A 25,261-nucleotide genomic window follows, 5' to 3' on the forward strand; every position below is an offset into this window, starting at 1 on the left:
TCTTCAGACCGATGTCTTCCGGAAAGATCTGAGTCAACCGCTCCAGAGTCGCCAGAGAGCCACGCATCCGACCTGAGAGACAAACACAGACGAGCGAACACAGCTCTCAGTCCATCAGACATGTCAGTCGTCCTCACCAACTTTGTCAAAATGGCAGTTTAGCTCAGTTGGTTAGCATGTGGTGCTAATAATGCTAAGACTGTGGGTTTGATCCCTGTATGGACCAACTGAGTTATGAAATATTACTCACCACTATGAAGACTACAGAAACTGTTCTTGTCATGAAGCTAACAGGTTAAGCAGCAGCAGCAGCAGTGATAATATCTGTTACCCAGGAACTGCTGTCGCTCGGCGCGTCTCTTCAGCGCCGCCCTCAGGAGGTCGGGCGTCACGTCGGGCAGCTCAGCGGCGTCTCTGTAGCTGTTGATGGCTCTCTGCAGCATGTCGTTACTGCGCATCTTCTCCGCCATGTCGTCCTCCGTCTGCCACACACACAGTAACAGCTGGTATCACACACTTCCACACCTCACCGTGCTGCAGCGCTGCTCAGGTGTGCTGCTCAGTACCTGGGCTCGGCCGTAGCGAGCGCGGGGGCTCTGAGGATGAAGCTGCACCAACGTCTCGAACGCTCTCAGTGCCTCCTCCAACTTACCCTGACAGATACGATGCATGAAGAAAGAAATGCTTTAAATATAAACATCATGGATCATTTCAACTCGAACTACCAGTTCAGCTTTTTTCTACAGCATGATGTCACTTTAAAAATCAATAACATGAATGCACGGACGTCGTTTCTTTACCTTCTTGCGGAGCTTTTCTGCAGCATCAATTTCTGCTTTGATGGTTTTATCAAACTTATTCAGTAACTTTGGTTTCTTCTTCTTTGGAGGAGAGACTATAAAAGAGAACGGAAGAGTAAATTGTGAGAAGCTGCGTCAGTGAAAAACAAATAGCGTATTTTCCTCTCTCAGATTTTTACCTTTTTCTTTGGGCTTTTCTTCGACCTGTTTCTCTGTTGTTCCTGTGACACAGCAGAAGAGACGTTAACACCGAATATTCACCATATTCAATATTTTTCTCCAGCGACGAGGAGCCAAATTCTGGATTCTAAACCCTGATGGTGGGAGGTCGTCTCACCTCGGGCCAGTAGATGGAGGAGTTTCACTGCTGCTGACATACGTGACTGTTTCTGTTTGTGACTCTTTGTTTAGAAGCAGAGCGCTAGTTTCCAAGAAGCTACAGCTGGTAATATATTCACTGCTGATTAGGGCAAACTTTGTATGACTGCAGGGACAACCTCATGGCCGGTTAGCTCAGTTGGTTAGAGCGTGGTGCTAATAACGCCAAGGTCGCGGGTTCGATCCCCGTACGGGCCAACTGACTTTTAAATCAGAGTCTCACTTCACGCCTCTCACCACAAACAACATGTGCGTCTGAACATCTTGACTAATGCTCACCATCTCCTGCTGGATCACTTTCTGTTTCAGTCTGTGGTGCTGGTGCTGGTGCTGGTTCTGCTGCTGCTGTCGGCTCGGGTTGGATCCCTGCTTCTTCAGCTGGTCCTGCAGGGACGCGATCAGCCCACAATATGAGTTTAATGACATTTCACTGACTTCCAGAACAAATTCAGAGCATAAAACGATCTTTCTTTTATGTTTACTGAGTTTTCTTGTATGTTTCAAAAAAGAAATCTAAAATTTCCTCTGAAGTGACTCAGTACGGGTCACTGATGCTCCTGGACTTTTCTCCAGCTCTTTCTGTCTGTCAGGATATTTCAGGGTTCAGACAGAACCACACAAATATACTAAAAACAGGAAATACCAATGAAAATCTCTACTCGGTGTAAACTAAGAGCTTCTTCATCTACAGAACAAATAAATCAAATCTAAGACAACACTGAAACATTCACACTGTACCTGCTTCCTGTGTGAACTTGGAGCTGGTTAAATATTGTCCCGACTCCACTAGAGAAACAAAAAAAATCCAACATCAAGATTTATTGTTCATGTCAGAGTCACAATCACATACAAACACTTCACAACAGTTCAGTGATTAACACTGGAGAAAGTCCAGAATACGACTTGATGATCATTGTGGCCAGCTGGACTTCACAGTAACAATATAACTGTGACGTCACATCCGTCGTCTCCTCCAACACGACTGTGTGCTCGCAGTGCATCGCTTTCTTCATCGTCAGAAACAATGAGCTTTACTGCAGCTGCGACATCAAGAAGCTCATAGAACTGAGGTTACATCCAGTAACTGCACCGACTCTGGTGACACAAACATGGAAGTTAAACTCAAACGTCTTCATCCGTCATCCGAGGACGTGATTAACTAAACTATGTTTCCACAACAGCAAATGGAAAACTGTTACTGTGTGAGCTCATCATCGTCCTGCTCAACAGAAACTATGAATGTTTAGCCTCATTTGGAGCAGATTAAATGATCGTAATATGTTAGATGTGAGCGGCTCTGTTTCACTGAGAAGCTTCAGAAATGTTCTGTGGACTCTGAACCTTCGTCTGACTTCCATCAGCAGGAGGAGGAGATGATGACCGGACCTTCTGACTCACCTTCGCTCTCCTCTGGCGGCGGCTCCTCCAACAGAACTGCAACAGGAAACATCAACAGTTAATCTCCGCTGCTTCTCTTGGTACCAAACATACCACGTATGAAAAGCTCGATCAGCGACTTCTGATAACTGGATCAGAACCAATTGCTCCTACAGCATCTAGACTGCTGGTTCTGGTTCTGATTACACGTCATCCTGTTTGTCTCACCTCCAGTTGTGTCGATGCCGTCGGCTTGATCCTCTGAAACAAGAAGACGATAAAGGATTCATTATAAAACTGTGATCATTTGGTAAAAACAGAGGACGCAGACAAACAGACTTCCTCACCGTGAGTGTGTGATCCGTCTCCAGGATCGTCTGCAACACACACAGTAAAGTTTCTCTCAGCAGCTGAAACACGCGGCTGCTAAACTCATAATGACTCTGAGGTTAAACACAATCATGTCACTTCAAAGTTCTCACCCTGATTCAGAGGGAGATCCTGCGGCTTCATGGTTTAATGTCAATACTTAGTTTCTTTTGAATTCATGCAAACTCATAACTGATCATTACACACATGTGCTTCTGTTTGTTGGCTGTAATGATTAATAATGATCAATTTCTGCTTCTGGGTGAACTCGTGCCTTATTTATGTGAATGTTCTATTGAGTCTCTTCGTTGATTTCTTTTGTTTTATCATCATCATCACCACCTTCATCATCATTAGTTGTTTCTCTAGCTATGAAGAGAGGAAGGACAGACTGTGTTTAACCAACCTGGTACAAAGTCGTCTTCCACCAGCGCCGGCAGAGGGACGGCAGCTGCAGATACCAAAACACACTTAAAATACAGATACACACACACACACACACGTGTAATCAGATGATAATCAGTCCTGTAGCATATCAACAGGATGTGCAGGGGCAGAAACTTTCCATCAGAAGTTAAAACTGATCAGCTCAATCAACAGTTCTGGGTTACAAAATGATCAATTTTAATATAATAACGGCAAAAAGACAATTGTTAGACGGACACAGCGGAAGCACCCATCAAAGCTTCAGAGTAAGGCAGTTACATTCAACCTTTACCCTCCTGGTACTTATTAAAAATACCTGATAACAGATAATCAATCATCACTGATCGACTGACATCATCATGCAACATCACCCGTGCAGGAAACATCACAAACATCCAAACACAAAGTGCAGCAGCTGCTAAGCTGGTGAGAGCAGGACCAACCTTGGATTTCAGACTCCACATCATAAAATCTAGAGCCTGGATCAGACACACACACACACACACACACACACACACACACACACACACACACACACACACACACACACACACACACACACAAGCACACGCTGATCACACAGGTTGATCACAGTGAGGGCAGACAGCAGGCAGATTACTTTGCATTGTGAAAGACTGATGCAACCAATCAGAGTGTCTGCTGTATGCACACAATGTGGCCGTAAGTATGTGGACACATGAACAGTCCGGCTCGTAGACGACATTCACACGGCGTTCGTTTCCTCCGATGTGGAAACTCAAAAGCTGCGATAATTGTTTCCAGGATGCCGGATTTTATAAACTTAGTGAATCTGATAAATCATCAATAACTCAAAAAGGGTGAAGACAGTGAAAACCTGGAGGGACGTCGACGCATATTTTGAGGTAAAGCAACATATTTGATAACCAGTGAGCTAATGTTAGCATCCAACCACATTCTAGTCAATATCACCATTCGATCACATCAGGTGTGTTTCACACCAGATGTGTTGATATTTCAGAGACTACATGACACGTCGTGGTTATTTGCACCAGTCAGGTTGTTTCAGACCTGCGGCGCTGAACATGTTGTGTGGAATATGATGATGTCACAGGGACCTCGACCTCTGATCTTAATTCAAATTCTAATCAGCTCATCCTTGAGTCACAGTGGAGGTTTGTACCAGATCTGAAGACATTCACTCGATGTGTTCCTGAGATTCTGCGTTCACAATAATGGGATGGACTGAAATAAACACGATGGCTTCGGCCTCGGCGGTTGCTGGCTGGAAGCGGCTGGATGCTAAAGTTAGCTGCTGTCTGACTGAAGGTTTATCAGATATGTCCCTCCAAATTTTCACTGTTCATTGTCAGTTCAGTTGCTGATCAAACAGGAAGTGGTGAAATGAGGACTATTTGTCAGATTCCCTACATTTACAGGTCACAGGTCACCTGAAACACAGCAGGGAAGCATTTCAGCTTCAGACCCAGAGTGTGAAAGTGGCTGCCATGTGATGTGCCTTCAACTTCTGGCCTTATTTCACTAATTGCACCTTTAAATAAGGCAATGAGGACAATCAGGCATGAGGACTGTGGTGTCCACATAGTTTCGGCCATACAGTGTTGCAGACACACAAGCAAAGAAACAGGTAAAAAATAATGATGGCACAAAGAGGAAGAAGTAGCGTTCAAACATGACAGCAGCTCACAAACAGCCGCACCTTCTATTTCATCAGTTAGACAGAAAACCTGCGACGATCTGTGTTACTAACGTACCTTCATCATCACTGTGCTCAGGTGAGGGGCCGCTCTCTGGGACTGACAAAGAAAACTGACTGTTTGAATTCAAGAATAAAGAACTTCACATTCTTCTTCTCCTTCTTTTTTTTTTTAAATAAATCTCTTCTGTTAAAAAGTAGAAGAGAATTATTCATTTTATTTTATAATTATTGTGTCATAAACCAGTTTGGAGGCTCTAAATAGAAACATTAACAGTTTTATTTGGTCATAAATATAAATATAAATATAAATATAAATATAAATATAAATATAAATATAAATATAAATATAAAGGGATGGACGTCAGTGAATTCCTCTCATCTCTTCATGATTTATTACTGAGTGCTTAACAGTCTTATAATATACATTATAACATACTGTACACACCTGATGCAGTCTCCTCGGGTGGGGTGTTGGGGGGCGTGGCCTCTGTTGGCTCCGCCTCCTGTGACTCTGCAGTGTGCTGACTCATTGTTTCCACTAACTTCTCTGCAGTTTCTTTGGTTTTGAAAACATTGGAGATGCAGGACAGCATGCAGACAGGATACATGTGTGATATATTTATTCATGTGTATATTTAAAAATGTAAAAACTCTTCATGTTCATTAAATGTTCTGACGTGTCATGATTGTAATTTTGGCTGTGGGTGTGAAAGTGAAGCAGGGTGGAGCTGATACGAAGCCTCAGTTTGTCTGCGACTCTTTGTGTGGATGTTACAGTTTCTAGTCTCGTGTGACGCAGACGTGGGATCAGTTACGCTGAGCAGAGGTCAGGTGAGGCAGACGGGCCCTCGGGTCAGAACTCACGGCTGGGAACAAGGAGAAACACCGACCAGGTGGATTTCTCAGGTATCAGGTCAGAGTGAGCTCGAGTGTCTGCGAGACAACAGACAGCAGACCCAGAGGACCACACTGACTGTGTGTGTGTGTGTGTGTGTGTGTGTGTGTGTGTGTGTGTGTGTGTGTGTGTGTGTGTGTGTGTGTGTGTGTGTGTGTGTGTGTGTGCTCACCTGTCTCCTCCTCAGGTGAACTGCTCACATGTGGTGTGTTCGGCTCTTTCAGTCCTGTTCAGTGATCAGAAGTTCAGGAGTAGAAATCAGACACACTGTGCACAATATCAGAGTTCGTCTCTCTGGAAACACACGAAGGATTTAAAAGAATCCCAAAGCAAAGCAGGAGGTCGTTCATGAGATGTTTCCCTTTATCTCGACATCACAACTGAAATGTCCTTTTAAAACCTGAGTGTCCAAACTCTGACGATGCTGAGGACATTTTGTTCACTGTGTCAGAACTCAATCTGTCGGTTTTATCAAGACGATGAGACAAAAACAGTTTGAGCAGGAAAATGACAACATGCAGAACATATTCATAACTGATTGTGGTTTACAGTCGGGTGCAACAGTGCCGCAAAGAAAACAGCAGCGCTCCAATCAATTTATTTTATTATTATGTAGGAGAACAAACCCGACACAAGCAGCAGTGAGGAGGTCGACAGTCACAGAAGCCTGATAACGTTTTCTGGAAAGGAAACAACAGCCGACAAGAGCGAGCGGAGGAGGAAACTGTGGTGGAGAAAGATAGCGCTGAATAGAAAGAGGAGGATGTGATGTTCACTACTCATTCTCTCTTTCAAGACATTTTAGAAGAAGAGTTTTCATGTAGCGCTGCATTTCTCCACACACCATGAAGGAAGACAGGAACATCTCGACTTGAAAACCAAGATTTATTCATCAGAGATTTTCTCACATTTTGAAGGAAAAGCAAAATGATTTCTGTTGACTGAATGTGCAGCGAGACTGAAGCCCTGAGCTCAAGGCGCAGAACACAGAGCAAAACATAAACTCGACGTCCATCTTTGAAACTGTTACTAATTAAATAAAATATCCAACGCTCTAGTTTCTGTCCTGCAGTCAAATCAGCTGAAAAATGCACCACGCTGACGAGACGTTTAAACAGAACGATGGATGAGATTTGATTGAGTCATTTTTTAAGAGCGACTACAAGCACATGTCAAGTTTCAGTTCCTGATCTGTGGCGCTGAAAAAGACCAGAAGATAATTTTGTCTGGGCAGACAGTTGTGTATGAAATCATGACTAATGGCCAAAAATGTGTTTATTGTGGTCATAATAATCTTTAACCACTAAATTCTAATCAGTCCATCATTGAGTTCAAGTGAAACACATTAAAAGAGGCGATCCTGAGATATCATGTTAGAAGAAAAGGCCACAGAAACCTCTGAACACCAGATTCTCCTCAGTTCATCCTCGACTCTACAATTTGAAGAAATTCCCTCGAGGCATCCTGGATATATAATTTCCATGAGAATGGGATGGACGGATGGATGGAAAACACCAAAAAAGTCTAAATTCTCTGTTCACAGATTGTTAATATGAATATTTTCTGGTTTCTTTCCTCTGTGACAGTAAACAAAACAAGACATCTGAGGAGGAAACTAATATTTCATAGACCAAACAACTAATCCAGTCATCAAGACGAATAGACGGATTAATCGATAATGACAATGAAAGTTAGTTCCAGCTTGAGTTTTAACCTCTATCACCCTGACACTCATCATCCATTGACCCAGATTCTCTCCTAGCAAGACGCATTAAATGACTTATGTTTAACCAACGCTCAGAATAAAACTTAACAAGTTGAACTCATCGGGCAGATCAGAGCCAAACGGGTCAAACAGTGAAGGCACCAAAACCTCCTGCGAACAAGGAACAAAAACAAGGCAGCAACAAAAATACAATCTGAGTGAAAGAAAATCTCAAAAACAACATGAAATCACAACTGAATCTTTCAGTTCCTTCATTGTTTTCACACTGAAGAAGTTTTAAGTGAAGTCAGAACTCAAAGACACTGAAACCTGAAACTGTGACATCAAACGTCACGATATCTTTGACCAAAGATCTCGATATCGATCAGTGACGGTATCACAGGGATGACTACTGGCACTTTTACAAAATATTAACACAATGTGATTTATGGTTGTCATCAGTGATGTGGATAAGACAAATATAAGAACAAGTAAAACAGTCCAGTAGGTTCAGAAAATGACATCACTTCACTTTAATTGTTGTTAGGTGGAGCGGACAGGCCGGTTCTGTCCGCCGCTGCTCCACCACCCGGCCCGTTTGCTCCACCTACGAGCCCAGAGACACTACAACAGCCAAAGTGGTCCATGTGATGACTCAGGAAACTATAACTCACAAGCCACAATCTAAAGTATTTTACAAACCAACCACAAGAAAAACACAAAAAGCACAACCAGTCGACAGCAGAGTGAGAATAAGAGTTCTGATGGAGAGGAAGTAGTTGGTCAGCTTGTCGGTACGGCAGTATTTTTATTCAATAGTGTGTTTTTCATTGTTGTGTTAATGTAATTATAACCTGTGAGTCTTTATAAAGTGGCTGAACTCAAAACAAACATGTTGAATCTGACTTTTTCTTTTTATTTAAACATGATTTATAATTATTGATCTTGGCCAATATGAAACTTCACCATCTACACTTAGGACAGGAACAACCTATCAACATCTCTCCCATATCCAGTCTGGTCTCAGGACAACGTGTCGCCTTGTGTTAAAGGATTCAGAGTATTGAACTGAAGACGACCACAGTGCAGCACCATCAGTGACAGAGTAACTTTGTGCCTCTGTCATTTCTTCTTTCCTCCGTCAGCCGTCTTCTCTTCTCTCCTGACCGATGACACTCGTCTCTCCTCTGCTGCCGGAGCTTTCGGCTGCGTGGCGTTTGCTTTCCTCTCGACACCTTCTTGTTTCTTCACTTCCACCTTCACGGCGGTGCGTTCTCTCTCCCTCGCCAGCCTCTCCGCCTCCATCTTGTCCCGGAGAGCTTTGTCTCTGGCGAGCCTCTGCCTCTCCATCAGCTCCTTCTCACGGGCTGCTTTCTCCTTCTCGGCCCGTTCACGCTCAAACTTTTCCCTCGCTGCCTTCACTTTCTCCATCCTCTCCTTCTCTGCCCTCACCTGTTCCGTTCTCTCCTTCTCTGCCCTCACCTGTTCCGTTCTCTCCTTCTCCCGGGCGATTCTCTCTCTTTCCTTTGCGAGTCGTTCTCTCTCCTGTCTCGCTGCTCTTTCCTTCTCCAACCTTTCTTGCTCTGCTTTCTCTTTAGCTGCTTTCTCTAATCTCTCCTTCTCTTGAGCAGCTCTCGCTCGTTCCCTGGCGATGCGTTCCCTCTCCATCCTTTCCTTCTCTCTGGCTAGTCTTTCTTTCTCCAGTCTTTCCTTTTCTGCTCTCTCCTTCTCTCTGGCGATTCTTTCTCTTTCCTTAGCGATGCGTTCTCTCTCCAGCCTCTCCTTCTCTGCTCTTTCTTTGGCCAGTCGTTCCTTTTCAGCCCTCTCTCGCTCCATCTTCTCCTTCTCCCTTGCGATTCGTTCTCTCTCTTTAGCGACACGTTCCCTCTCCAGTCTCTCTTTCTCAAGTCTTTCTTTTTCTGCTCTTTCTTTGGCCAGTCGTTCTCTCTCTTGTCGCTCCTTCTCTCTGGCTATTCGCTCTCTTTCCTGAGCGATGCGTTCCCTCTCCAGCCTTTCTTTCTCCGCTTTCTCTTTGGCCATCCTTTCTTTCTCAAGCCTCTCCTTCTCTGCCTTCTCTCTGGCTATTCTTTCCCTCTCTTTTGCGATGCGCTCCCTCTCCATCCTCTCCTTCTCAGCACTCTCTCTTTCCAGTCTTTCTTTCTCCCGTTGTTCCCTCTCTGCCTTTTCCCTGGCCAGGCGCTCTCTCTCCATCTTTTCCTTCTCTGCCCTCTCTCGCTCCAGTCGCTCCCTTTCCTCCTTGGCTGCCTTTTCTTTGGCCAATCTCTCCATCTCTTGTCTCTCTTTTTCTGCCCTCTCTCGAGCCAACTTCTCTGTCCTCTCCTTCTCCATCCTCTCCTTCTCCATCCTCTCCTTCTCTGCTTTCTCCTTCTCCATCTTTTCCTTCTCCGTCCTCTCCTTCTCCATCCTCTCCTTCTCCATCCTCTCCTTCTCTGCCTTCTCCTTCTCCATCCTCTCCTTCTCTGCTTTCTCCTTCTCCATCTTTTCCTTCTCCGTCCTCTCCTTCTCCATCCTCTCCTTCTCCATCCTCTCCTTCTCCGTCCTCTCCTTCTCTGCCTTCTCCTTCTCTGCCTTCTCCTTCTCCATCCTCTCCTTCTCCGTCCTCTCCTTCTCTGCCTTCTCCTTCTCCATCCTCTCCTTCTCTACTCTCTCCTTCTCCTCCCTCAGGTGCTTCTGGGCAGCCTCCAACGTCTTCATCTTCAGCACCCAGGCCGCCTCCCTCTCCTCCTCCTCTTCGGCGAGGAAGGCCCTGATCTCGGTCAGAGCGATGCGAGCGATCCTCTTGGCCTCCATCTTCCTGTGGATCATCCTCAGCTCCTCCTTCAGGGCGGAGCGCAGCGCGGCGCCTCCGACAGGTCGGTCTGAGGTTTGGATTGAAGGTGGTGATCGTTCACATGAATCGAACACAGCGGTCGTTGACACTCAGTCGTTAACGTGAGAACACACAGCAAACATGGAGCTGTTAGAAATGTGGAAGTGACATCACAGTCAGGGGTGATGACATCATCACCCAGTACACGTTCCATACAGCACACCAACGAACACAGCAACGTTTTTCAATGAAAAACTAAATGTTAATAAAACTTAATTTGTAAATGATTTTATAAGAATATTATCATACTGAAATGTTGCTGTTTAATGTCTGTTAGTGAGGCTGATGATGGATTATATGAGCGATAATATCAGCTGATACAGGCTTTAAAATTAAAAATCAGTCTCAACCTGAAATGAACATTTCTGCCAATATGACAGGCTGGAAAGATTACGCCACAAAAGACTATCTGTCACTTACTTCCTCAATTAATCGCTTACTTGTTTGGTCAGAAAAGGTCAAGAAAATGTCCATCAGTGTTTCAAAAAGTCCGAGATGACGTCTTCGAATGATAAAAGAAGTTCAGTTTACTGTCATTAAGGAGTAAAGAAACCAGAAAGTGTTCACATTTAAATGATAAACTCGCTCAGAAATGTAAATCCAACTATTATCTCCTCCCTCCATGTTGATGGAAAGTCAGGTGAAGTTTTGATTTCTCCTAAACAGCTGAAGTAGCTGAGGACTAATTTCAAAACGCAAAAACAACCAAAAACATGAAACAGTCTTTCAGAAGTCCTGAGATCCCAAATTTATTTGAAAAAAATGTTATTTACACCCTTTTTAATCCAGAATCTTCACTGTAGCTAGTAAGTTAAAGGTGTTAGCGCACAAACTGAGTTTTTGTAATATATAATATATATATATTATATATTCACACATATTATATATATATATCTGTTAAGATAACATGAGATCCTCGTTTTTGACAAATTCAGCAAAATAAAATAAAAACATATTGTTTCATGGAATATATCACAACTGTTAAATAAAATGATTCATTCATGGATTTTATGATAAAAGTCAAGAAAGACATTTTTTAAAAAGTTTGTGATAAACGTGCATTAGATCATTTAAGATATCAGACCAACACCATGCCTTGAATACAAGTCAGACCAAACACAGTGTTTTGTTCAGACGTGCAGGCGGCAGGTTTCAGTACCTCTGGTCCGGTTGGTTCTGGCAGCAGGCTCGTCTGCTGTGTCGTCTACCACAGAGGAGACACAGCGTTTCACAAACAGCTCCGCGGTAACAAAGAGCTGGATATCAAATCGTTCATTCACATGGTGAGCTCACGTTACCAACTTCCACAGTCAGATGGAGACGACACAGGATTAATCTGTGGTCCAAACTGACTCACACACACAAACACAGACTGACTACAACTCTACCTTTTGGGAGTTTTATCTCTTGATCTGTGGCGTCTAGCGTCTTGTCTTCTAGGATGACACACACACACAAACTCTTTGATACTGAAGCTCAATGTGCAGAAATCAAAGTTCATATCATCAAAGCAGGTGAAACAAACTGCTGCCACAACACACTCAACACAAAAAGGTGCTCACGCCTCAAAACACAAGTCGTTTGTCATGTGTGCTGATTTTTTAAAGCCTGTACTGCAGCCAGCCACCAGGGGGCGACTGTGATGTGATGGCTTCACTCCTAAGGAGCCGACAGGTCGTTCATCTTATCTATGATGTGTATAAAAAGAAAGAGACTGCATCAACGAGCTTAAGGATTTCTTCTTCAGCTGACTGAGCTGTTCCTGGAATATGACAGTCTGCAAACCTAATTTACATGTTTTACATGAGTTTACTCTAATCAGGTAAAGCTTTGGTTAATACAATGTTTGAACTAATATCTTACAAATTTCATGCAAAGACACGGTAAATCCAAGCAGACTGTGTGTTGACGTGTCTACAACAAGCAGAGACATTAAAAGTTAGAAGATACGTGAAAAGTTCTTTACTGATCTAATTACCTCTGTGTGCCTGACATCACCCTGAAGCTTTATACCAACAGGTGGAAGTGACTTTACTTCCTCGCAGAAGAGGAAGAAATTAAAGCCAAAGGGAAGTGTTTGTTGATCCATCAGACTGGTAGATAAACCAGCCGACAAGCCACCGAAGATACTGAACTGTAAACTACAATATGAACCTTTCATTTTCACTCTGCAGCCAACTGAACACACCAAGTGTGTCCAGCAGTCAATTTAAGGTACAAATGTTCAAGCTACTATCATCCAAAACGATGAGCAACAACACAACAAATATTAAGTCAGACGAGAAGCATGAAGGAAAGAGTCACAGGACTTTCATCCAGGAGACTGTTCGTACAGTTTAACTGAAGTTACATATGAAAAACAGGAACATTCATAACTGAAGTAACGTAGTTATTTGAACTCAAACCATATTTTCTAAGCTGTGTAGGGGTTAGCTGAGCCGCTTTCTCTCTACTTTTGCAACCAAAACACCAAAGGCCGCCAACGGCAGAGCCATTTTCAACCTTTACGCAGCGTACTCTCCATTCAAAGTGCAAATATTAGCCAGAGGTTCAGTGACTACAGACTACCTCCACCTGCTGGTATGAAGAGCTTATTGATCAGATGCAGAACACACAAGCTGGTTGGCTGTCGGCTGCAGTCTTTGTGGTGCGTTTAAGTGCATCTTTCTGACTGAGACACATCAGTTGTCCTTCGTCACTGTTAGTTTGGTTGAAGTCGATGCGGTGCATCTGAGCCCTGACATGCAAGTTTAGAAACTGAATTAACTCTGACGTTCACACGAGTCGACGCTGCAGTGTCACACATGCTTCCAGATTCATTCACTTACTCAGGATCAAACATGCGGTAACACAGGAACGTGAGGCAGTACCTTTACTTTTACCTTTCTCCTTCACCTCCTTCTTGTCCTCTGTAAGATTTGGAAACAGACCAGGAGATCTTAGCAGAGTCTCAGTGGATGAAATGTCCACACATATAAAAATGTTTTGCTCAGTACCTTTTCTCAGCCTGTCTCTCCTGAGAGCAGGACCCTTTAACTTCCTGTCATCTGAACAGACAGACAGCAGAGCGAGTTAATGAAAACTACCTGCTTCATGTCACACAAAGATCATCAGCTGCCTTCAGAAATGAAATGCATCCATTTTACAGAGAAATAAGAACGATGAGAAGAATCAAATCCAGAGTTTTACACTAATTCACGACACTCTGTTTATTCTGTCAGTCTGTTCTAGCTGGTTAATGTTACACATGTCATTTAGTGTGACAAAGGTCAACAGAAACTCATGTTAGTGACAAACAGAGGATGAGTGCAGACGGTCACACAGCAAATACTCTGACTTCTGACTTTAACAATGGCTGCAGTCTATTAAAGTCATGCACGGGAGCCATTGTGCTCCACAAACTGCACTCGTGTCTACATGCCTGTTCAGTGATAGTTTGTGGTATCATGGCGGCCATTTTACTTTCTCCCTTAACTGGATTATGCCACAAATTTTGCACCAAAATTTGACTCAAAATGGCCGCCACATGGCTCCATATCTGAACATTTTCAGGGCCCCAAACTTTACCAAATGATTCACCTCGACACTTCAGTCATGGTGGAAAGTAAAATGGCCGCCATAACGTGTTTTACTGATGGTTCAATATCTGAAGTTGTTGAGGGCCACAAACTGTTCAGCTGTACAAACAGTCATCAATTCATCATTCAGCAAAATATAATCAATACAACTGTAATCGGTTCTGTAAGCAGCTTTGTTGTGTCGTTACAACCAACTGTTCAACCTTTCAGTTACATGATAACGTTACTGTTAAACATCATGGTAGATTCCATCACACACTACAAGAATATTACTTTAGTGTTAACTGTCGCCTCGTTCATTAAGCTACTGTAAAGGTTTATAAAGTTATAAATCAGTTACAACTTTATAATGGCCGTCCTTCACAGTATGTATTTACCATCGACAAGAAATTATAGATATCAGTAGCAACTAAACATGAATCACTGCTTTATAAATGGTTTATAAAGCATTTTATTATTGTTAACTAAAGTTTCATTCTTACCATATATTAATGATGGTTATTATAAAGTGTTACCAAATCAAATATCACAATATTTCTGCTTGATATTGTGACAATAATGTAGAGAGGAAGTAGATCAGCATGACATCACTTTACTATAATTACCCTTTAAAACCAGAAGACGGCACGAATGTAAGTCCATATGTAGTCTAATATGATGATAACGATATAATATGGAGATTTAACCTTGTCAAACACTGAAGTAGCTGAAAAGGTTCTCGTCAGGTGGTGCTGTGGGCCGGACACTGTGTGACAAGATGCTGCTTCAGAGCCACAGAAGCACATTTCTAAACTAGTTATTTGATTGAAAGATCATCGGTGAACCCATAATTTACACACATCCAACATCAAGCTGTGCCTTCAGACATAGTGACAGGCTCAGGCAAAGAAAGCAAAGAAGGAAACAGTCTCAGTATCTGTACATCAGGGGGCTGGATCTCAAGTCTGTCATGTGATTATCCTGATAACTGAAGTTCCCCATGATCGACCAATTGTGAGAGATTCTTATCACAATCAGTGGTATACTGATTGTTTATTTCCTAGTACAGACTCCAACAAAAGTTTAAAGTGAAAATGAAAAATGTGTTGTTCCCAGTAATCATGATAATGATACTATCTGTCAAAATTATCCCAATTTGACTTTGATTTTCCTTATTGTGCAGCCCCAAAAAATACCGATATACAGTTTGTCACGAGCCAGTACAGGCTCATATTTCCAGTTTCTTTCCAAGGACTATGAGCCCAGTCTGCCAAGTTTGGCCCGGCAGTGGAAACCAGACCGTCCTCCATCAGGTCCTCTGCACCACAACACACACACTCCCATCCTCCTCCAGCTGGACTGGGCTACACCCCAGTCTGGTCCACAGAGGTCGGCAGTGGGACCAGGGAGCCCTGTTACGGGCTGTGGCTCTGCTTCCTGTCCTCCTATTGGTTCTGGAGGTCCAGTATGACCCCTTCGACCCCCCCGTCATCAGAGGAGGTCGTGCCACCCTCCTCCTGCATCTCAGCTGCTGCCTCCTTCCCCTCCTCCTCTTCCTCGCCCCGCTCTACCGGCGAGGACACTACGTCATAAAGGAAGGTGAAGAAGCCATAGATCCAATCAGAGCCCTCTTCAGCTAAAATATTAAGAACCTCCTCAAGCGACTCGGCATTCGCACTACCACCGCCATCTTTGGACAAGCCTGACGAGAGAGAGAAAAGGAGGGAAGGCAGGATGGGAGCAGAGGTGGAGACGAAAAAGTGGATGGTAGAAACGAGGAGGAGGTAAAAGAGGGAGAGTCCAAAAGGAAGTGAATTATAGGACAAGAAGGAGGAGAGGGAATATTTAATGAGAAGGACAGAGGAAATAATAAGAGATCGAGGGCAAGAAAGAAGGATGCAAAGCAGGAAGGAAGGAGGATGGAACAAAGGAACGGAGATCAACCGGAACAAAAACAGGGCAAAAATAAAGGATGATGATGTGGGAAAGAGAGAGATAGTGAGTTAAAGAAGTCGCATTTAGACCATCAACAACAAATAACTTCCTGTCTCAGTCTCGTCAGGCAAACTCTGACTTCCTGTCTGTCTGCTGAGGCGGCCATGTTGGCTCTATTTCCTACCAAATTCTTCAGGGTCTTAACTTAAGATTTACAGGATGATACAGGTTGGTAGTTACATGTCTGACTGCTGTGAATGATGATGAGTCAATGATGAACCCATCAGACACAGAAAACAAATCAATTACAAACCAATTATTACAATACAAATAACTCAGTTTGCTCAGTTTGGACATTATCAATGTCCAGATGATGATAAAGTGTATGAAGTCTTTTAAGAATTTTAAGTCTTGAGTTTTTTTTCTTGACGTTTTTATGTATTTGCTGATGTTGGGAAGTTTTTATAATTTAGTCCTGAGAGAAACAATATTTCTTATATTTATCTATATCCTAATGTTTGAAATAACACATGGAGGACACTAAACACGGTACAGGAAGTACTGTCAGGGGTCCAAAATCTGCAGCCAACACTTGTTTAGAAGCGAGTAAAAATCGATGGATAATATCAAAGCGAGGAGCTGAAACAGACCTCCTTCATTACAAACTGTGCACACTGATGGCGACATGTGACCATCAATAACACCCAGAAACACCCGCTAACATCTGGATTTGGCCTTTTCTCTTTTTTGCCCCTTTAGTGGCTGATTGATTGAACAGCTTAGAGAGACGACAGGAAACATGATGACTCGCAGCAGAGCGCCACAGGTCGGACTCGAACCCTCGGCCGCTGCATCGAGGTCGATGTACGCGGGACGTGCGCTCTGACAACTTGGATTTTGTCTTTACGTCAGTTTGCATTCACTCCCACGTCAGATGACTCTGCAGTAATCACACTGAGAGACCTTGTGGTTGATTGACCCTCGCTGTCCTCCGTCACTCTGATTCATATCGAGCTGGACTAGAATTTAAAACCCTTAATGAACAACACACGAAAGGAGTTTACGAGCATCTACTTGATATATATTCATATATTTTTATGCAGCACAACCACATTTTAATGGGTAGATTCACAGTTAAGCTGAATTATTGTCTAACTTGTGTTCAGTTGGACTATAAGAAGAAAACCAAACAGAAAGTGAAGGATTATCATCAGTTAGTACGGGCGGCCGAGACTTTTCTTACACCTCCTACAAACATCAACTCACAACAGCTGAACTCTGAACTTTAACATCATCAGGATGCTGATTTTTCTTGTAACAAAACAGGCGATCAGAAAGTGTCGTGACTGTGGGCTGACATATCATCGAGGCTGGTTTTAGACCCACTGACACACAGATCTGCCTGAACTCACTCACTGCGTTAGTCGGGTTCAAACCACAGAGAGAAGACTGATAATGTTACAGCTGAGGCACCGTCACATGACTGTAAACCACATCAGTTCCTCAGACACTACACACAGAAAACAAGCACAATAAAAAAAAGAATCAAAGTGAACTTGCCGAGCAGAACTTTAGCATCTTCCACGTCAAAGTCTCCGTCTCCGTCTGTGTCGTAGGCCGTCAGCTTCCCTGAGGGAGGAAGAGGAGGAGAGGAAGGCTGAGCGACACACGTACAGCATCCCATCATCGACACAAACACACTCACAGAGGGTTTAAAAGTAGAAATGTCCAAATAAAACTACTCTTAAATTCATGCCTGAGCAGCTGGTGAATATGCTGTGAATAATAAAGGTTCCCACTACTGACTGCATAAAAAGTGTGATATAAGAAACTCATCAGGCTTTTATAAATGTTCTTAAGAGTCAATCAACAGTTAAAACTGTCTCATAACTTCTGTAAATGATGCTATCGTTAACAGTTAAATAGACTTAATGATGTTGGTAAGCATGTTATCAGGACATATATGGGCCTGATTACCTAATAACTAAAATATAAAAGGTGGTGACATCATCATGACCCCTGACCAACACAGCACAGGACTCAGAATACACTGCATGTGTTCATGGAGCTGAAAGCAGCTTTGGATTAAAAGCTCAAACACAAAGAAACATTTCTTGTATAAATGAACCTGTAGAGACGTGAGCTCTGACCTGGCCTGTACCAAAGTCTGTACATTATGTTGTGTTTACGTTGTTAGCTTGCCAAGCTAATGCACAGAGTTACAAACAGAGATGACACTTGATAATAACTAAACCTGAACTAAAGCCTAAAGATTTCTGCAGCAAAATGGTTTCATTTCAGGAAGCTGAACTCAATTTCTTGTACAAGCTATTAAAACAAAGAATGCAGCTTCTGAATAGCAGCAGTAAGTCAAAGTGCATGAACTATTCATTTAAACCAGCGAAGCTATAGGAAGAGGAAGGATGTGGTGGACGAGGACGGTGATGTCTCAAACAGTAACGTTTCACATGGTGTCCGTCATCTTCTGTTTTTGACTCACCCATCTATGAAATCACCACAAAATCTTGTCTCACAATATAAATTCACTCCAATCACACGTCTCTGAGGTTGTTTGTCAACCATCACACGACCTTTCGTTAAGTATTTGAAGCTTGATGTTAAGTGAACAGTGTATGGTACGATTAAAGAAGGTAGCTTGATGCAGTTGCCATATAATCAAAGTTTATGAGATTTGTTTTTATTAATCACAAGTGAGTTAATGACTGGAAGGATCTTCATGTAATGTGTAATGGCATGAGGTACAACAGAAATATGTCAGAGACTGAAAATGAAAGAGTTCAAACAGCTTAAAGCTCCAACAAGCAAAGATGGTGTTGTGTGGTTCAGGTTATCTGGCAGGTCAGCCACCTCGCTCACCTCGCTGAGTTTCTCTTTTTCCGTTGCCTAGTTTGGCTTTAGTAGGAAACCATATTGAAATTAGCACCAAACAAATGCGTTTCAGTTTCCATCTGTCTTGTGCTCTTTCTCTGTCTGTCTCTTCTTAGAAAAAGGTGTGTGGTCACATTCACCACCTACATCGTCGCCTCTCCTGTCTGAAGCCCTGGATGGAAAAAAAACACTCTGCATGTGTTCACTCACTGCGGCTTGTTTTCATAACTAAATGAAACTCAGGTGAACATGTGCAGGGTTTTGTTGGTGACAGCAGTAAATGTACTGGTACAAACTGGTATGACTGGTATGAAGTCCGGTTGACTGACAGGTGAAGTAAATAACATTGATGATCTGGTTACAATCAAATGTTTTCCTGAGAAAACTCTGAATTCATCCTTTGGACATCAAAGATCATGTCTGATCGATAAAGGACCTACGGTGAATGCAGTACTGACTCGTGGTGTTGGTTCTGGATCCTTTGGGTCCTGTGGGATGGGAGGTGGGCCTCCCTGGATCAGACTTGCTCTGACACATCCAATGGATGCTTCGACCGGACCTCCAAATTCCCAATGCGACTGAACATCTGTACTATGTGCCGTTGTGAAGAGGAGGTATATTCAGCACTTTGTCCAGCAGTTTGGGTGGGTGATGCGTGTCAAATGGCTTCCGCCATGAAAACCCCAAGGTGTCCCAGCAGAACACGGCGCTGTAACCAAATGATCGATGTTACTCGCTTCACCTGTCAGTGATTTTAATGCTGGCTGATTGGTGTAAACTCATAGCAGAGCTGTTGATCTTGAAAGCAGTTTGCTGAAAGTGTCTGGTACCACGTCCATTATGGTTTCTAGTTCCGGGACACAGGTACTGATAACTTGTCACTAAATATAACAATGGCTTTAAATAGATGCTACTAAGCTTCTTGACTATGTTCTATTAATTGACAGAAAGCTTTAATTAAACAGCTCTTAGTTTGTCTGCAGTTCTTCTTTACTGACCTACATCTATATTGTTTCCCCTGAATGGAACGTATTCATTAACCTACACTACATATTCTTACTCTTACTTGCTTAGTTTCTGAACCATCTAAGCTTTGACCTTCACTTTTTTATCCCCATCTTGGAGTCGCTGGATGACACAGATGGCTCTGATGGAAGCACATAGTGTTATATGGAAATGTAAAGATGGTGGATGTTTAAATCTTGAGACCATACCTTGTAAAACTTCAGAAAAGTTCATACGAAACTCCTTAGCTCTGGCTGCATGCAGAGACGACACACAGAGAGAAAAGAGGAAGAGAAGACGAAGCCACAGGAGATTATAGCATTGCAGAGTGAACCAGGGAAATAGGGGTGTCAGGATTCTCAAAGATCTGACTTTCTAATATAAGGTCACAATGTCATTCCATTTTAAATGTACACATTTCTGTCTGCACTGACTCTGAAGAAAAATGTAAACATTCAGCATATCGGCCCACTTCAAGCTCTGTTTTAGGACTTTTTTCAGATAGTGCAGCACTGAAAGACTGTAAACATCACAAGTAGGTTAACATTCTTGTCATTTAACCTGAACAGGGAACTCCAGGAATATCAAAGAGACTCAGCTCTTTAACCTCACACACTCTGAGCTCAGCAGCTCTTATCTCGTCTCCATCTGAGAAATGTGTGAGATGCAACCATAGTGTCAAACAGGCAGCAGCTCATCAGTCAAATGGGAGATGAAGCTTGAGATAAGATAAACATGGCTCATATGACTCTGTGTGTGTGTGTGTGTGTGTGTGTGTGTGTGTGCGTGTGTGTGCGTGTGTGTGTGAGACTGTGTGTGTCTGTCTGTCTGAGAGGAAGAGGTTGTGAAAGTCATGTATGACTGTCATAACCACATGAAGATAGAAGCAGGCGCCTACGTGAAACCAGCATTTGTTAAAAATTTCAGTGCAATGTCTGCGTGTGTGTCTGCGTGTGTGTGTCTGCGTGTGTGTGTCTGCATGTGTGTCTGCGTGTGATTCTGTGTGTGATTCTGTGTGTGTGATTCTGTGTGTGTGTGTCTGCGTGTGTGTGTGTGTGCGTGCGTGTGTGCGTGCGTGTGTGTTTGCGTGTGTGCGTGTGCATGTGTGTGTGCGTGCGTGTGTCTGCGTGTGTGTCTGCGTGCGTGTGCGTGTGTGAACCACATTGAGTTGCCGTTGAGAACCTGAAATGAGGCCAACAAATGTGACAACACAACATTATTAGTTTTTGCTGCAGCTGAACTGTGAAAGTCTCTGATGCTTCACATGTTTCAGTTTGTCTTATTTCTTCACATTGTGTCGTACATTAACATCTGTGTTTGTCAACTATCTTATCTGGTGTGTGTGAGCTTCTGCACCCTCTTCACACACGGTGTGTGTTAACTTATGCCGGGTGAGTTGTATGAAGCCATTTTTTGTTGTTTTTTTGGGAGAATGCTGTAACATTTTTTTTTTACTGTGAACAGTGTATGAAACTCCACCTGAGTAGATAATACCCAGAATTTACATTTTTTAATGGAACTTATCCTTTAATGCAGTTATAAGAAAGTCATATGAGCACAAACAGTCCCTGCTGACCTCGGCGCAGGTGGTCTTACATACCGATGACGCTGTCGTAGTCCACGATGTCGAAGTAGACCACAGCCACAGAGCTCCAGACTCCCAGCAGAGCCAGGACCACGAACCAGGTGAACATGGAGTACTTAGGACCTCCTCCTGCGTCTCCTCCTCCTCCTCCTCCTCCTCCTCCTCCTCCTCCCTTCTCAGTCCTCTTTCCATTCTTGCTCTCTACTGGCGGCGTCTTCCCCTCTGAGGACATGAAAATGTTCACATTAAAAGTTGTTTATACTTCTTATCGCACTGCATTTAAAACAGCGTGCAGTTGTAGTCAGTAGGATGCAGTATGAGTACTGTTGCTATGGTTACCTGTAGGTGAAGATACCTTGCTGTCTGTTTGGACTACCGTATGTTTGAAGACACACCTGGTTATATCTTCACTTCACACGTCAGACAAAGGTCGACAGAGGCATGCAAGCAAGTTACACAAGATAAAAACATGATGTTATGATGATACACTGTGAAAACTGACAGTTATCAGACCATACAGTACTGAAACTGCCATTAGGGTTATTAAAACTACATATATTTCAAGTTTTATACATTTTTACATCTTATAATAAAGCATTTGTCGTCGATAGCATTAAGACAAGAATTTGACAAAATGCTAAATAGTGCAAACCAACATGGAGGCACATAACCAGATAACCAGACACTGGGCAGCTCGACCCAGGAATAGAGTGAGAGACATGGAGTCAACATGACCCTGACAGAGAGAGAGAGAGAGAGCTGACAACAGCTGTTTGTCCTCCATCACTGACAGCTGAAACAGCTGCAGCTAATGACAACAGATGTCTGCTTTTATATCACGATCACATCTAATTAGTGCTCGAGACAGAAACCAGAAATAGCCGCCTGGTGTTTTATCAGACTCTCAGTTCGGTACAAAAGTGCAATGAAACAATGGGAATGGTTCCTTCACTGACTGAGGGGACGGCAGCGATGTGTCAAAGTGTCTCAAAGACATTTTCATGGGTTCAAATGTCTGTTATACAACACGTGTTAATGGAGGAGATGGAGTTACAAAGTGTGAGGAGCCATTTTAAAGTCTTCAGAAGGTTTCACAGGTAAAGGTCTTATTTACTGTCCAATACATAATGTTGAGCTCCTCAAGTCTCAGATGGACATAAACCTCTCCTGGTTGACTCATCAGTGCAGAAGATGGATGGAAAGTGAAAAGCCTTTGGACATGAGCCCAAAAAGACGCCCGACTACGACTACTGAAGAAGCAGCCCACACACCCCCGCAACATCCAGAGCTACACTACGGATCAGCGGTCTGAGTAAAGTGCAGAGAATGCAACCGCAGAGCTCCCAGTCTGAGAAGAACTGAAGGTCCTGCAAGTAAACCAGGGGGATACATGATAAGGTCCACATGTCCAGACTGCTGCAGCCACGACTGCACGAGGGAGTAGTTGACTGATGTCACACAACGATGGCGTCATGTGAGGGATCTCATTATGTTACAGTCAGTGATGTTTTATGATCACGTCTGGCGTCTTGCAGCTCGAACACTTTGAGATCGGAAGCTGAAAGTTTCAACAAGGAAATTCTGACCTGCAATGCAGCATAAAGTGCATAAATAAAAGCCCAACACAATTCTGTTTGCTGGAGGGCTTTTACTGTGAAGGAGGGATTGAGTTAGTATTGAACACATGCTACTCACCATGCAAGGTCAAACCAAACCAGTAAACCCACAAAGACCCAAAGTCAGCTCAGCTCTCCACCTCATAACCAACCAACCAACCAACCAACCAATCCAAACCAAACCAAACCAATCCATGCCAAAACAAGATCATGAACCTTCCCTACCTGTCTCCTCTACGACAGGCTGCACTTCCCCCTTCAGCTGCACGACCTCCTCCTCATTAATGCCTCCTAACCAAACCAAACCAAACCAAACCAGGACAGATAAGAACCAAGCCAAACCAAACCAGGTCAACAGGTCACACTCTGATCCTACCTGTCTCCTGGACCACGGGCTCCATGTCCTCCTGTATCAGAGGCTCCGCCTCCTCCTCATACACCTCCTCTTCAGTGTACACCTCTTCCTCCTCCTCCGCAGTGTGGACCTCCTCTACAGGGACTGAGGAGGGCGAGGAGGAGGAGTAGGAGGAGCCATACTGGCGGTAGCGCTGCATCGACCGTCTCAGGTCTCAGCTCAGGCAAAAAACAGGACTAAGCCAGACCAGAACCGGACAGGGTCCAGTGCAGACAAACAATCCAGACCAGACAGACACAGTGGGCTGAACACTAAACCACCATCAACATACAGAAAATATCTAAGAATCTGAAGTGATGGGCCCTAACCCTAACTCTTAATGTTCCAGTAAAGAACGAGCAATTACAAATTTATCTCCTCAAACTTTTCAGAAAGATGAAGTACTTTAAGAAAGAGCAGTTTAAAAAGTACAAAAGAAATCAATGACGTGATGAAAGGCGATAAAAACAATCCGAAAGAACAAATATTCCAAACTAGTGATCATCCAAACAGGAAACACATCAAAGGAAAGCAGCACACGGAGAGAACGACTGAAAGTGACTGAGCGAGGAGAAAGAAAGACAGAAACAAAGAGCTCCTCCTCCTCCTCCTCCTCCTCCTCCTCCCAGCAGTGCTACAGTCTACAGGCCATCCAGAACCTGATCCCCACTATTATTAGAGCTGACAAACCCAGGGACACTGTGTGTGTGTGTGTGTGTGAGATGCCAGAGAGGACAGAATACCCCACAGAATAACCTTGACACTTGTTTGTTCACACACACACACACACACACACACACACACACACACACACACACACACACACACACACACGTGGTACAGTGTCGACATGTCACTATAACCGGGGGGACAGTACATGAAGTTTAATGTCCCGCAGCAGACGAGGATCATGTTCGAACTCACAGGTTTGATGTGTAACGCTGGTGAATCACTACCAGGTTCAGATCTGTTCACAATAATGTGCCTGACACTGTATTATCATCACTTCACTGTAGTTCAGCCTTTAAAAACAGGCCAAGACAACACTTACGTCATATAATGCAATCCAAAGTCTAAGACGATACAGTACGGATATATTGCCCGGCCCAAGATAAAATAATTTAAACCAATATAACCAACAGTTCAGTCCCAGCTGTCAGTGTTTAACACTTTCAGCCATGAGATGAAGCTCTCAGTGACGACATGTTGGCGAACATGGAGGTGTTCAGTAATGCATCTCCAAGTTTCCCACTTTACAAACAGGATGCTGATATGAAGCCGAAACACTAATGTAACTTATTACTGGATGACTGGCACATCCATTATTAATACTGTGATTAATATAGTTTGGAATAAAAGGCAACGAGAAGTTGACAAGATGCACAAGTAAAGTAATAAATATAATTGGATAAAGACACACCAACAACGAGTGAGACAGTGAGAAATGTTTCCCGTACTGAGTCCTAAATCTTTCATGAGTTTTCTGATATGTTTCCCTAACTGTCACGATATACCCATATTGACAATAACAAGAAATTAAACATTTACATCCTGTTATCAAACACATGATCATGTTGTGTAAATAGTCCAGGACTGATCTGAGGCCCTGTGGATGTTTTCATGTTATCAGTTCACCCAGCTGCCTTTTCCTTCTTCAATTAGTATGATTGTTTGTTTTGCACACATTTTTTTTTTTTACAGGTATTGTTACAGACTCCCTCTCCACCTCTCTACACTCAAG

The 25,261-nt window shown here is 43.2% G+C and overlaps 3 protein-coding genes and 1 non-coding gene across 9 annotated transcripts in view; 1 reads left to right on the forward strand and 3 right to left on the reverse strand.

The window, feature by feature from the left end:
- The window catches only part of LOC119009057 (NACHT, LRR and PYD domains-containing protein 14-like), a 308,098-nt gene that overhangs the window by 261,613 nt on the left and 21,224 nt on the right, over window positions 1–25,261 (reverse strand). The window lies entirely within an intron of this gene.
- The window catches only part of unm_hu7910 (un-named hu7910), a 32,271-nt gene that overhangs the window by 5,378 nt on the left and 1,632 nt on the right, over window positions 1–25,261 (reverse strand). The window contains exons 1-20 of one of the 6 annotated variants that reach the window (XM_037080044.1): window positions 23,503–23,695; window positions 23,352–23,417; window positions 21,526–21,732; window positions 20,135–20,179; window positions 17,592–17,660; window positions 6,117–6,170; window positions 5,495–5,605; window positions 5,105–5,146; window positions 3,794–3,829; window positions 3,331–3,375; window positions 2,903–2,932; window positions 2,784–2,816; window positions 2,577–2,612; window positions 1,917–1,964; window positions 1,458–1,562; window positions 980–1,021; window positions 801–895; window positions 567–653; window positions 332–482; window positions 1–72 (exon numbers count right to left, since the gene is read on the reverse strand). The exon at window positions 1–72 is cut by the window's left edge and continues 65 nt beyond it. In XM_037080044.1, coding sequence (XP_036935939.1) covers window positions 1–72; window positions 332–482; window positions 567–653; window positions 801–895; window positions 980–1,021; window positions 1,458–1,562; window positions 1,917–1,964; window positions 2,577–2,612; window positions 2,784–2,816; window positions 2,903–2,932; window positions 3,331–3,375; window positions 3,794–3,829; window positions 5,105–5,146; window positions 5,495–5,605; window positions 6,117–6,170; window positions 17,592–17,660; window positions 20,135–20,179; window positions 21,526–21,732; window positions 23,352–23,417; window positions 23,503–23,680 — 1,552 coding nt within the window. In that variant the 5' untranslated portion in view covers window positions 23,681–23,695. Of the gene's footprint in view, window positions 73–331; window positions 483–566; window positions 654–800; window positions 896–979; window positions 1,022–1,457; window positions 1,563–1,916; window positions 1,965–2,576; window positions 2,613–2,783; window positions 2,817–2,902; window positions 2,933–3,330; window positions 3,376–3,793; window positions 3,830–5,104; window positions 5,147–5,494; window positions 5,606–6,116; window positions 6,171–17,591; window positions 17,661–20,134; window positions 20,180–21,525; window positions 21,733–21,849; window positions 21,921–23,351; window positions 23,418–23,502; window positions 23,696–25,261 lie in introns of those variants that run through there. The other 5 variants (XM_037080047.1, XM_037080048.1, XM_037080046.1 and 2 more) reach the window with 5 other exon arrangements.
- trnai-aau lies at window positions 1,303–1,376 on the forward strand. The gene has a single exon. It is a non-coding gene; the product is annotated as a tRNA-Ile (tRNA).
- Window positions 6,248–10,022, reverse strand: LOC119009090 (uncharacterized abhydrolase domain-containing protein DDB_G0269086-like). The gene has a single exon (XM_037080105.1). The coding sequence runs from the start codon at window positions 10,011–10,013 to the stop codon at window positions 8,772–8,774; it is 1,242 nt and encodes a 413-aa protein (XP_036936000.1). The 5' UTR covers window positions 10,014–10,022; the 3' UTR covers window positions 6,248–8,771.

Source organism: Acanthopagrus latus, chromosome 19 (assembly GCF_904848185.1).
Source record: "Acanthopagrus latus isolate v.2019 chromosome 19, fAcaLat1.1, whole genome shotgun sequence".
In the NCBI taxonomy this organism is placed as follows: domain Eukaryota; kingdom Metazoa; phylum Chordata; class Actinopteri; order Spariformes; family Sparidae; genus Acanthopagrus; species Acanthopagrus latus.